The following is a 13,913-nucleotide window of genomic DNA, read 5'->3' on the forward strand; positions in this document are numbered from 1 at the left end:
TAATTAGTTTGCTCACTGGATGAGCTGCACACGCATTTTTGCATGTTCATTATTTATATGCTGCACTAATAGTTTGTCTTTTTTGACCATTGTTGTGTGTTGAGTGGCGCTGCAAAGACGCATGTGTTTATTCTATTCTTCCTTTCATGTCATCCTTGATCACAAATGTTAATGCTTTGCTTAAAGGCAGTTAAAAAAGGCATGCTCTTCTGTGAAGCTTTCATTTTTTTTCAAGCTTTTTCAAGCTTTTTTTTCCTTTTTTTTTTAAGTGTTTAAGAGTAGGGAGTACGTAGCTCAAATATACTTATTTAAGGCCAGTTGAAAAATTGCAAGAATTAGCATTTTGCACTGTTGGATTTGAAGGAGGTTCTAAGTACAGCTTCAAAACACAAAAAGAAGAAATGAGAGCGAGACAAAAATGTTTTGGAGTAAGTAAGCTATTGCAAGCCACCATTAAAGTAAAATAGGCCTTAAAACAGCTTTAAAACAGTCTTTAAAAGCCAGAATCTTTGCAAAAATGTACATTCAATGTCATTATAGATGCCATTCGAGATGGCAAAGGCAATAAAGCTTTCTCTTTTTGAATCAAATTTTTTAGCTGCATAATTAAGGCCTCTCGCTGCATGCCATTGCTGCTGAGGTTGGACGCCAAAAGGTCCTGGTAGGACTCCTTCTTGAGCTAACACTTAATATTGGGAGGAAAAATAATGTATTTTTAGTAGCATAGAGTTTAAATATAAAAGAAAATATGTTGTAATAAAGTCATAATATTAACAGAAAAAAACAAAATAAAGTTTATGGTTATGTATATATAAATTCGGTTGGGGAAAAATATTAATATCAAGGAAATAAAGTCAAAATATTGTGGGATTAAAGTCCTACTATTACAAATCAAGATTATATAAGAATAAAGTCATACTATTTGGAAATTAACAAAAAAAACCCCAGCAAAAATGGAGTAAAAGGAGGCCGAACTTCATAGTAATAATAACTTTTACCGACATCACATTTCTTGAAAAATGAATGAATTAATATATATAAGTCCATTTCATATCAACATGCGTTGCTTTATGAATTTATGGAACAAATAATCTAAAGCAGTTAAACTGTAATATGTCACGACCCATTAAAGCATTACAATTGTTAAATAGCTTTAAAATGAGCTGTAATGGCACAAAACGTTTGGAAATGACTTACTCCACATGACTGTCACATGACACATGACACCCACAAAACTTCACCGTCTTATCACAGGAACACAACCATGATTTTATTCATGAAACGGCCAGCTAGTTTATTAAATCTTGATAAGTCCAATGACTGCCTTTGGATGTTAAACAGGGTCTACTTAGAGTCTGGCAGTCATGTTTTTAAATCGGCTGTGCATGCAAGTGTAAACGTTGCAAGAGCAGCACAGCTGCGTGCTTGCCTGCTTTCTGCACAAGTCCTTATTAGGCAGAGCCAAGCTCTTTGATTTAGGTAGTAGGCTAGTCCAGAATGTGACTCATTTAGCATAGTGGAAATGCAGATGCTTATGTTTAGATATAGTCCTACATACATACGTACATACGTACATAAATAATGTTTTTGATATCGATGTGAATATTTGGGTGAAAGATCAGACATGATATGTTAATGGTAATGGTTTTATTTCAGTTGAACATGCATCAGATTACAATTGAACGCATCACATAATCAGTTCACAGTTCCACATGTCCAAAAGGAGTAGGAAGAAGCAAAGCTTATTAAATCCTACCCCTCCATCTGGTACTTTTACAATCAGTAGCTGTTACATTTGTTCACTTCCTGCTTTCCTAATATATATATATATATATATATATATATATATATATATATATTTCTTCTGCTGTTAGCTAAATCAAAAAGAAAATTAATGTTGACACTTGTCTTGTATATTTCTTAGCCACCTTCTGGATGTTAAGTTGCTGAGTGATGATTTTAGCTTTCTATCCAATACAACACCAAGAGTCAGTAACTGCTACATTTGTTCACTTCCTGCTTTCCTAATATAATTTAAGTTATTTTTATTTTTATTTTTATTTTTATTTTTATTTTTATTTTTATTTTTATTTTTATTTTTATTTTTATTTTTATTTTTATTTTTATTTTTATTTTTATTTTTATTGTCATGTACCGAAGTACGAGGTGATATGACCATAACACATGATAGGAATGGGTTGTGTACTTACATTATTTACATTTGTCACGGTACAGGTAACATTTTATGTTTTTGCCCTTGAGTTTTAGTAGTATTAAAAATAAGAATACACAATACAATAATAATATTTGAACAATTCCTCAAAAAAGTAGCTGTTTGTGTCAGCGCTACATAGTATAAGCGGGTGTTCAATGTCAAAGGTACACCTTCCAGTGAAGAACCGATTAATTCACAAAACCTCTGTTCCCTCTTTTAGTGTGAATTAATTCAATATAGGATGCTACTATATAAATCTTTTTCATTTTACTTGGTGTTCTTGGTACTGTATCTTCCCAGATGCAGAGCCATGCAGCTTTAGAGGTTGGCAGCTGATGATGAATTAAACATGGCAGGTTTAAATATAGACTTCTAGGGACTAAAACAGATGTATAATATCTCATCATCCACCCATTCCCTTCCTGTGATATAATCTGACTAATTATCCGTCTTATGTGATTGGTTAAATTTCCTGCATATATTTACTTAATCTGTTAAGCCTTGGGCCATGTTTCTGGAAAGTGACGTGCACAATAAGGCACTGTCCACACGTAGGCGAGTGTCTCATTAAATAAAGTTATTTTTCCACGATTTGGCCTATCATCCACACGAGCCTGCAGATATTTGGATATTTGGTACTAAAAACAATTTTTTTTTCAAGAGAGATATAAAGCTATCCCAAAAAAAGTAAGTAAAACACTAAAAACTGCCCTGGACTCAAAAAGGTTACTTTTATTTGCCTGGGGTATGTTGTTACTCGGCGGCACGGCGGTCGAGTGGTTAGCGCGCAGATTTCACAGCTAGGAAACCAGGGTTCAATCCCACCCTTGGTCATCTCTGTGTGGAGTTTGCATGTTCTCCCCGTGCATGCATGGGTTTTCTCCGGGTACTCCGGTTTCCAAAAAATTCCAAAAACATGCTAGGTTAATTGTCGACTCCAAATTGTCCATAGGTATGAATGTGAGTGTGAATGGTTGTTTGTCTATATGTGCCCTGTGATTGGCTGACGACCAGTCCAGGGTGTAAAGACAGCTGGGATAGGCTCCAGCACCCTCCACGACCCTCGTGAGGAAAAGCGGTAGAAAATGAATGAATGAATGTTGTTACTCAAGATATTCATATTTCAAAATATGTCTTTTTTTCCACAGATCCTGTATTTGATTCTTATATTCATGGTTGAATTGGCGGCACTTCTATTCTATTCTATTACACCATTTACACTGACAGAGCCATCTCCATCCTGCCTATTCATGTACACACCCTGCATGCAAAATATGATGAGGTTTATTGTTCCAAAGTGCATTGTGTTGATCTGAAGTAACTCTTATCAGTCATCATGCGTTCTGTTCCCATTGAACTGGATGGCAACTCCCTGATGAAAGTCAAATGTGTGTTGCTTGTTTATACAAAGCTTATCAGTGCTGACAGAATACTGTCCCGGAGTATGAATTCCATTTGCGTTGCAGTGATCCGTAACAGTAATGTGTTGCAGTCACAATTTTAAATGAGCTGCTTTGTTGTTCCGCCCTTCCCATTTACACAGACATTTTTACAGGATCGATACATTTTATTGCCACTGGCTAAAATTGTAAGAAAAAAAATGTGGTGTAGAGGCGGTGCAACACTGCTAAGTCATTTAAATAAATATCTATATACTGTATTCCGTGTACATGCACTTAATTTGGTAATTCGCTATAATTAACTTAAACTCAACAGCTTAGAATGATCTTTTTCAGCAGTTTCTGGTATGACAAAAAGTAATATCTCTCTCCTGCTCATTTCAGGGGCTTTTAAAATGATTGTGTATTCCAGTTGGGCACTATAGCTGGTTCTTAATGAAAGAAAATAGAACAAACTTATTGAAGCTTCTTTTCTACTAAGTTTTTGGATGCTGCTTTCACCGCGGGGAGACACGGTATTATCCAACAGCCTTATACTACAAAGTCAACAAATTGGTTTTTCAGCCTTACCTGAAAGGTAATCCTGAGAGATCTTATTCGGACTGTAAACTGGTTGGTACAATTTCCTGCAGAACATGTATACAGTAAGTCTTCATCCGATACGGCGATGATGTTGACACATGATTCAGTGCTCAATGTGGCTTCTACCTCACCCGAGAAACTTTACACATATACAACAAGTCCACCTAGCGGACTCCCTGAACCTGAATGCCGATGTGATATTACTGATTCACTTGAGTCACCTGTCACAGAGAGCATGCATGCAAACTCCCAGATTGTAGAAATGTAGTTAGAATGTTGTATTCTCGTGTTAAACCATACCAAAGTTTCATACAATGAGGTTTGCACATTTGGAAGTGAGCCCTGAAAGAACTTTGGGATGGCTCAAAATGCTTGGTTTCAAAAGGCGTGGTAAAACTTCTCCTTTGTGATGTCACAGAGGGGAGGACTTCCTTATATGGTTCATAGTTAGTAAGCACTTTAGGCGTGTGACCAATCACAGCAGAGTGAGCGTGCCAGGAGACAGGCCGTGAGTGGAATAATTTAAAACAGACCAATTTGGCAGGAAGTACAAATCAAAGGAAATACAGCTGGAATAGGTGCAGATTCTGCTAAATATAAAAGGTTTTCTGTGCAGGTTATTGTGTGTAGCTGCTCTATAGGACACCACAACTCAATACAAAGGGTTGAATATGAGCATAATAGGTCCCCTTTAAATTACGAGCAATCACGAGCAATAAGAGAGGTTGTCAACCCATCAGAACTCACAAGTAATTATTCAATATAACAATCTGACTCTTGGTGTTGTATTGGATAGAAAGCTAAAATCATCACCCAGCAACTTAACATCGTGAAGGTGGCTAAGAAATATACAAGGCAAGTATCAACATGAATTTTCTTTTTGATTTAGCTAACAGCAGCAGGATAAGTATATATATTAGGAAAGCAGGAAGTGAACAAATGTAACAGTTACTGATTGTAAAAGTACCAGATGGAGGGGTAGTAGGATTTGATAAGCTTTGCTTCTTCCTACTCCTTTTGGACATGTGGAACTGTGAACTGATTATGGGCTGCACTCAATTGTAATCTGATGCATGTTCAAATGAAATAAAATCATTACCATAAGTGAACGAGTTAACAGATGAATACAGTAAAAAAAAAAAAACTATGAACGACTCATTCACTACTCTTTTCACGAATGTTTCTGGAGTACCAAAAAACACTACGTTTGTCGATAAAGTAACTGAAGTGATGGCTTTCTTTTGGGATTGTCCACTGGTCTTTAAGTCTTTAAGGAGCCTTGTGGTGAAACGTGCTAGAAGAAAACACAGCTTTTTTTGATTAAAGATCTCCACTTTTGGGTCCACCCACGAGACCATCAGCTCTATGAGAAAGGTGTGGTGACTGCAACCAGATATTGTCCAAGTCTACATGCAAAATATGTCACTAAATAAATAAATTTACCTCTGTTAAGAATGAGTCAAGCTGCTAAATATGTTATTTCAGTGAGCCAAGATACATAGAGGTATGACACGTAGCCCTGATACATCCAGATATAACGTAGATGATTGGTTGCAAGGTACTGCAATATACCACCTGCTGTTGTGCACTTGATGAATCATGCAAAAGGCACACTGCAGTGGTGTATATAACTTTTCCACAAGTACAGAATAAGCAAGATGGATTTTTTTTTCAGTTTTAGCCCAAAAGTCACAGTTTATATTCTTGAAATGTTCTCATCAGAAATAAGCACAGCAATGATGTTATGGCACGTCTCAAAACACCCCTAAGAGGACATATTTAAAAGGTAGATTTATTTCATTATTTTTTTTTTTTTTGCATTCTCATTTAGCTTGGTGGTGATGCAAATGAATGAATGGAATGTAAAAATGTTTCTGCTTCCATTCACTGGAATGTTCCTGACAGATATATTTTTTTGAATTGCGTGGGAACCACCCATCTTCTCTTCATGGAATCTGACGGCCCTGATGGGTTTTGGACCCAAACGCAGACACGAGAGTTGTGAAATGTTGTTCCACGCAATTTATTTGAGAGATATAAAAACCTTTGAAAGTCTACAGTTATATAAGAAATGCTGAAACAGCAGAGAGCTGCGGAGCGGAGAATAGCTACACTCAACAACAACAAAAAAACCCACAAATCTCTGTGCATTATAAATGCTATCACTAAATATGATGGTATGGGCAGGTGTATTTTATGGACAACGGAAACAGGCTAATTTTATTGATGCCATTTTGAAAGTTACAAACCATAGTTTGTAACATATTTCCCATCTTAGACGAAAATAAGGACGTTAGTATTGACAGCATTCTACTCGGTGGCTATTGTCTCATCAATGTAACAGTATAGAGTGACCAGTATAGAATACTACTGTAATGGTACTGTTTGTGGTTAAGGAGAAACTCACAATGCACTTCAATTGCTTTATTGATAAGCAAAGAACACAAATGTAGTGAACATTCACACAGGAGCTGCTGTCAGCCACTGCGCTCTCCACACCAAAGCCATTGCTGCTAACTTAGCTTTTTTAAAGCTGTGGTGATAGGCTACATAGGAGGAGGACTGCCGCAACTGTCGTGCCGCTGATGCATCAGCAATTTTAATGGTAATGGTTTTATTTCATTTGAACATGCATCAGATTGCAATTGAATGCATCACATAATCAGTTCACAGTTCCACATGTCCAAAAGGAGTAGGAAGAAGCAAAGCTTATTAAATCCTACCCCTCCATCTGGTACTTTTACAATCAGTAACTGTTACATTTGTTCACCTCCTGCTTTCCTAATATGGTTTATTGAATTGGCTCATCGTTGTGCATTGTTTGAGGGTCTTACTCAATCCATTCCATTTTGATTCCACATACTGAAATGCTATGGCTTTTTAACGTAGTAGTCCTAGCATATAAGTGTTTCAAATGTACTTCTTCCCTGAGATCATATTTCTCCTCTCTTGTAGAGAAGTATTGGATGACATTTTTAGGTAATTGGTTATTTTAGAAATAAGGAGTTAGTATGTTCTCTGTAGGCGGCATTATGAATTTTTAATGATAAGACAAATGTCAATTTTTTTTATCTTATGTTAAACTTTTTAACTACCAGCAGAACATGAGCAGAACTGAACAAAACTGTTCATTTAATGGCAAAGTTTTCAGTCTGGCTGAGAGCACTTAATAATAAACTGACGACAATGAAACTGAAAGGAGAGAGATCACACGCTGTCATCAATTGACTCCACATTTTACATGCTATTTTTCATTGTCATGGTAATAAGGGACAGATCGTCAATACGGGCTGCATACTCTTTAAGCCCTCCACCCCATGCCGGCTTTTTATTTTGCTGTGACTGTCTCTGCCACGATCAAATGCATGCAGTGGAAACCCTGTATGATATTTGAGGCAAAATGGTGATCACACCAGATACCGACTGGTTGCTGCCTGCAAAATAAACCATACAAGAAAAGCAGATGGAAAGAGTCAATGTTGAATAGAATTGTGTGTATTTTGCATCAAAATAATGATTATATTTTAATAAATCAGGTTGTAATGCCACATTTTATGACATTACTACATGGTATCTGCAGGTAAAATGGCATTTTCAATGCATTTTTAATATTTTTTTTCCATAGGATGATTTTGAATCATGCAATGTGTAACATGCTGCTAGGTTGGCTGTCAGCATCTTTAATACTAAGTGTTCAAGTTCTATCTTGTAACATGCTGGCTTTGATTTTAACCATCAACCACCATGTGATTTAGTGAAATTTAGAAACGTTATGCAACTTTAGCTAAATTATTCAATGTACGTCATACATATTGCATCATACACATAGTTCCCGCTCTGTGCTTCAGTTTGGCCAGAATTAAAAGTCTGCACAAAATGAAAGCTTAACAGTTCGCATAGGCTTTTACTCCAGGATGCAGAGGCAAAACTGGTAAAATATATAGTAGTTCTTAATGAAAAGTCAAATTGAGTAGATAGGAATGAAAAATCATGGTGCCAGGAAATAACCAAAAATTACGCACAGCGAAAAAAATTGCCAGGCAAAATGGTACTGCAGTAGCGGAGCAACGAATATGGCAGGAAGGAAGGCAATGAATCAGTTTGCAGAATTAAGCTTAATATAGATAACAGTGGATGAGGAGTCCTGAAACCACAGGACTGGCAGTTCAAAACCTGTTTCCTTCATCTACTTGTCCTTGGGCAAGACACTTTACTGTCCAATTTATTAAAAACTATTATTTAAAGATCATAAGTCCATTGGGTTGCAGAAATAGAAAAAAAAAAGCCAGTGTTTCATTATTTATTGGGTTACAGACATCGGACATTACTTATACATCAGAGTCTTAGCTTGTTCTTTTTCAGGTACAGATGTTCCATTATTGAAGAAGACAAGTGCAGATCAGACCAATGGTAATGTTTTAAAGATCGTGAACCCAGTTTCCTTTTACCGGTTCTGAATGTTAATTTTTCTCTGCCATCCAATGAGTGTAGTACTTCCAAATACATACAATTTTTATTTAAAAGTCTACTCTGATAGAGAACATGAATTTATTGGTAGTTTCTGTGGGATCCTGCTTTTCTTCATATGCCAATAACAATATGACTCCCAAGCTCAGACTCATACATATTATACTCCTACATCCAACACTCTTCTGTGGTCACGATGCATTAATATTTGCAAGCAAAGTACCCCGCAAAGTGCTGGAGGATCAGAAGAAATGGCCAAATGAAGTGCCTTTTTTGTGCAAGGCATCAACTGCCTTATTACATGTGCTGCATGTACATGAAGATGCATTTACATTTTATTTTCCCAGACAAGTGACACTGTATGTGAGAATCGTCTCTTCATAGACAAGGGGATTTATTAGCGTTATTATTAATTTAATGTATCACAAGGCCAACAGCCAATAACGCAACTTTGCTGGGTGCTAGGCAGATTCTGCTACAGTAAAAAAGGCATTCTCGTAGCGTTATCGTGCAGCACTACTACTCAACATTCAATTGAACATTAGAACAGTCACTTAGAAATGTCCGCTCTCACTGGGATGCCGAATGATGGGACGGGAGCACAAGACTCCTACTCATTGAGCTGGTCCATTCAGCGTAACACGTAAAAAAATCTCAGAACAGCATCTAGCAAGCGATGTTGAGAAAAAAATACATCTTTATGAACTGAAATACAAATATAAGGCACTCAGAAGATGCATTCAAACACGCCTTGATGATATGTAGTACTTGATTTGACTGCCAGAACAACAGACTTTTATTGCAGGTTTGAATTATCTCACAACATGTACTATAATTCCGAATTAAAAAACACAGCTTACTTTTGCGGCCTTAACCCACAGCAAACTAAAACTCAACTCTGAACACACATGAGCACAACGCTTATTTGTGTCCTGAATGGATTATATTTTGCTATAATGTCTGCGCTGGGTAACAGAAGTGTACGAGTGAGGACTGCTTCACTCCAACATAAAGCACACTGCAGTCATCCTGTCTTGAAATCAAAGAATGAATTACCTGTTCAAAGTTGTTCAAAGATGAAACTTGATTTGATCTTGGATAAAAGACTGAAATGGATCTAACAGACTTTATATTTACGTCGTTATCATTTGAAATCAATATCAAACTTGAAACCAGACAATACAAAAGTGATTTTAATGGGTTGTCACCTTTATGCACATTTTTTTTAGCCCTTTGTATTGAGTTGTGGACCCCTATAGAGCAGCTATACACGATAACCAGCACAGAAGCTTTCTAGATCTTCCAGAATCTACACCTATTCCAGTTGTATTTCTTTGGATTTCGCGCTTCCCCGCAAAAACTGTCTGTTTTGATTTATTCCACCCACAGCCGGCCTGCAGGCACACCCACTTCACTGTGGTTGGTCGGTCACACTCCCAAGTGCTCACGGGGACTTCCGTTTAACTGCCAAACCCAACTTTATGGGAGATGATAAGCTACTGGTTGTAGACCGTCTATGTCTGATCGTGTATGAACGCAATGAGTGGTAACGTAGCTTTTCATCAGAATACAGATATGTTGCATATTAAAAGAAAAGAATGGGTCCAACAATTGAGCCCTGAGGAACACCACAGGAGAGCCATAGCCACCAATTTTGATCTGAAATAACGAGGAATGCACTAATGAGGGTTTTATGCTGCCAATACTGATACCAATCACCCATTAGGGAGATCGGATTAAAATGGATTAACTGTAAATTTTTCAATTTATTTCTGATAGCCAGGGGTGCCAAATGGGGGCAAAAGTTAGGACTATTCCAAGCACCCCTGACTGACAGGGGTCCTTAAAAATAATAGGTAATATTACAAAATAAATGTGATTTCCATGTCAATGTGAGTCAAAAATTCCTGGCTGCACCTCTGCTGTTGGGTATATGATCTGAAAAAAGAACACCAAAATCACCTTAATTTAGCCAAAAACATATTTTACATACTTTTTGAAGAGATGTATGTATTAAAATCTTTTTAAACAACAGAGCACCAGTTGTTGAGTTCATTTTTACAGATACATTTCAATTTGTGCAATGGTAGACTTAAAAACATTATGTTGTTTCCAGGCTGCACGGTGGTTGAGTGGTTAGCGCGTAGGCCTCACAGCTAGGAGACTAGGGTTCAATTCCACCCTCGGTGATCTCTGTGTGGAGTTTGCATGTTCTCCCCGTGAATGCATGGGTTTTCTCCGGGTACTCCGGTTTCCTCCCACATTCCAAAAACATGCTAGGTTAATTGGCGACTCCAAATTGTCCATAGGTATGAATGTGAGTGTGAATGGTTGTTTGTCTATATGTGCCCTGTGATTGGCTGGCCACCAGTCCAGGGTGTAAAGACCCTCGTGAGGATAAGCAGTAGAAAATGAATGTTGTTTCCATGTAATAAATCAGGATGATGAACAGAAGTGTTATAATGTCACCAAGTCAGCTGTTTGCGTTTACATGCTTCTGATTGGACAAAATGAACACGATAGCCAGTGAATGTGTTTATGCGGACAGGGATTTGGGTAGTGAGTCCCTCCCTGCCCCTTGCTTTTTTGTGGTTTGTGGCTGGTTTGCACTGACATGATACCACACAACAAAGACATCGTCACTTCCAAGCATTTCATCTCAGTACAAAGCTGTTTTCCATCAACACACGCTGGCTTTATTACTTTAAAGATGAAATGTTTAGCTTGTTCCTTTGTGCTGTCTGGCTCATAAATCTTTCCCCCACAGCTACTCATACCACGTATCACTTTCCCAAGGGTCTGTCTGGTTGTCATCTTCTGTGTCACTGTTAAATAATTGCAGGGGGTAGTTATTATTTTTTTTGGAGTAACAGCATTACTATTACTGTTTTACAGTAACGGGGTAATCTAATTAATGACTATATGTCATTCTGTGTTTTTCTAAAAACTTCTGTTTCACTGGTATGATGTGTTTCCTTTTTCTTCACACAGATTCCGAAGTTATTTACAGAAACAGTGATGGCCATGTCGTCAAGTTCAACATCCTCACTAATGAAACAGAGATTGTGCTCTCGAACAAAACATTTGTAAGTTGACTAATTGTATTGAGTGGGTCAAAAAAAAAAAACATAACATACAGTAAACCTCGGATATATCGGACTCTGATATATCGGAAATTCGCTCACAACGGACAGATAAAAAGATTTCTGTAATGCATTTCCAATAAAAATTCATTGCATATATCGGATTTTTTATAACGGATTTCGCCTATTTCGGACAAAATCTCCAGTCCCGTTCCAATGCATTTCCATTAAATTTCCCTCGCATATATCGGATGGCCGCATCGTGGCGCTCCGCTTCGCCGAATCATGACAGGCCGCTATACGACGTCATTTGCAGCGTTGCCTGCGCGTCCAGGTACATTGGAAACATAGTCAAGGAAGTGCCTTTTTATAACGGATAAAATCCGATTTACGCATAAACCGGATATAAATCCGATATATGCGTAAAAACGGACATTTTCCGGTATACGCATATAACGGATTTCGCCTATATCGGACAAAATCAGTGGCAACAATTGAATCCGATATATCCGAGTTTTACTGTATATACATACACGTTTACATTTTACACTGAGTATCCGATTGGCTGTCCCATCAAAACAAGGGATGTTCCTCAGCCCAAAGGAAGGCTATTGCTGGTGCTAAGTGTCGCCCACAAAGCATCACACAGCATCTGGGAGAGAAGGGTTTAAAAAAAAGGTCTTCAAACGCCTCATCTCCTTCAATATCACAAAATAACCTGTTGGCAACATTTTTATGAGTCATGGGTCATTGAGAGGTGGAAGAAAGTTTTATTCTCTGATGGGAATAAACATTCCAACATTACTTGCATTACAAGGAGATGTTTTGCACACGGCACAGTGTAGAGGCCACCATCATATACCTTTAACTTTATATACAGGTACCTGACAATGTATTCTTCTTTTCCTTTAGATCAACCTCAGCGCGGCAAAGTACTCTGTGTCACCTGACTTGAAGTATGTGCTCTTTGCTTATGATGTCAAACAGGTAGGAATCGAATCAATCAATTGTTAGTATACAATGATGATGATACTTTGTCATTATTTCTGAGTTTTGTCGTGAGAAATATATAGGGAGTAGTTGAAGGGTTGTGAAACACAACAAATAAACCTTGGTTAACACTAAGACTACAATATTATGGAACGCCTTAATCAATACTAATATATTTAAACCAGTATGTGGAAAAAAATAGAAGAATCCTGGCAGAAAAACCTTCAAAGAGACCCTAGTACCACCAAAAGAGCATTTTCTGACGACATATTGTATGTAATTCACATGACCATGATGGCATGACTACATGAACGCAACAGTTGTGTCCTCACACTGTCAGTTTGAGCCTATCCACATGACAACAGATTCTATGCAGTCCATCAAAGTCACCTGTGCAGTGAAAGCCCTGAAGGCATCGCCTGCTCTTTAACCTCCATCTAATGGGCTTGTGACATAACGTCTCCAGTGGCTATGTATTCTCTGCTCCTTGTGAGTTTTCCACAAGATCTCACACGCTGAGGCATTTTTTTTTTTTCGTTTTTTTTTTTTTAAGCCACACTTTTTTAAGCCACACTTACTGACACAGACACTGGATTGGATATTTTCTCGAGGTCTACTTGACTGATTTTCACAGTTTGACAGTTTGCAGTTTGGCATCTGCACTTTTTCTTCGGCTGTCTCACCGTGCTGAGCCACCTATTTTATTCATTTTTCCCATCCATGAGGTCAAAGACTCCTAAGAGTTAAATTAAAGACAGTCAAGACAGGGGACTTTCTTGATAGAATTGCAACGAAAGACTGAAAAGGCAGTCGTCATGCACGTCAGTTAAGTAATGTGATTGCTCTTTCATGGAGCTGATGAATGATAAAGCACCTTGTTATAGCAGAACAATGGCGTGAACAGAATGAGCCCTTTTGTCAGTTGTACAATGTCTTTGTCTCGGTGGGTGGAGGCGGGGCCAGTAGCATACACATAGAGTGCAGAAAAGTGTAACGTAGTAGAAATTATATATATATATATATATATATATATATGTGTGTGTGTGTGTGTGTGCGTATATATATATATATATATATATATATATATATATATATATATATATATATATATATATGCGTATATATATAATATAATAATAATATATAATATAATAATAATATAATTTAGATGTATAA

General features: G+C 37.3%; 1 protein-coding gene across 2 annotated transcripts in view; it reads left to right on the forward strand.

Annotated features, from left to right (window-relative positions):
• The window catches only part of LOC131136222 (inactive dipeptidyl peptidase 10-like), a 95,194-nt gene that overhangs the window by 56,717 nt on the left and 24,564 nt on the right, over positions 1-13,913 (forward strand). For both annotated transcript variants that reach the window (XM_058082843.1, XM_058082844.1), the window contains exons 4-5: positions 11,656-11,750; positions 12,660-12,734. In XM_058082843.1, the coding sequence (XP_057938826.1) occupies positions 11,656-11,750; positions 12,660-12,734 (170 nt within the window). The remainder of the gene's footprint in view (positions 1-11,655; positions 11,751-12,659; positions 12,735-13,913) is intronic.

Source organism: Doryrhamphus excisus, chromosome 9, assembly GCF_030265055.1.
Source record: "Doryrhamphus excisus isolate RoL2022-K1 chromosome 9, RoL_Dexc_1.0, whole genome shotgun sequence".
NCBI classification, from domain to species: Eukaryota; Metazoa; Chordata; class Actinopteri; order Syngnathiformes; family Syngnathidae; genus Doryrhamphus; species Doryrhamphus excisus.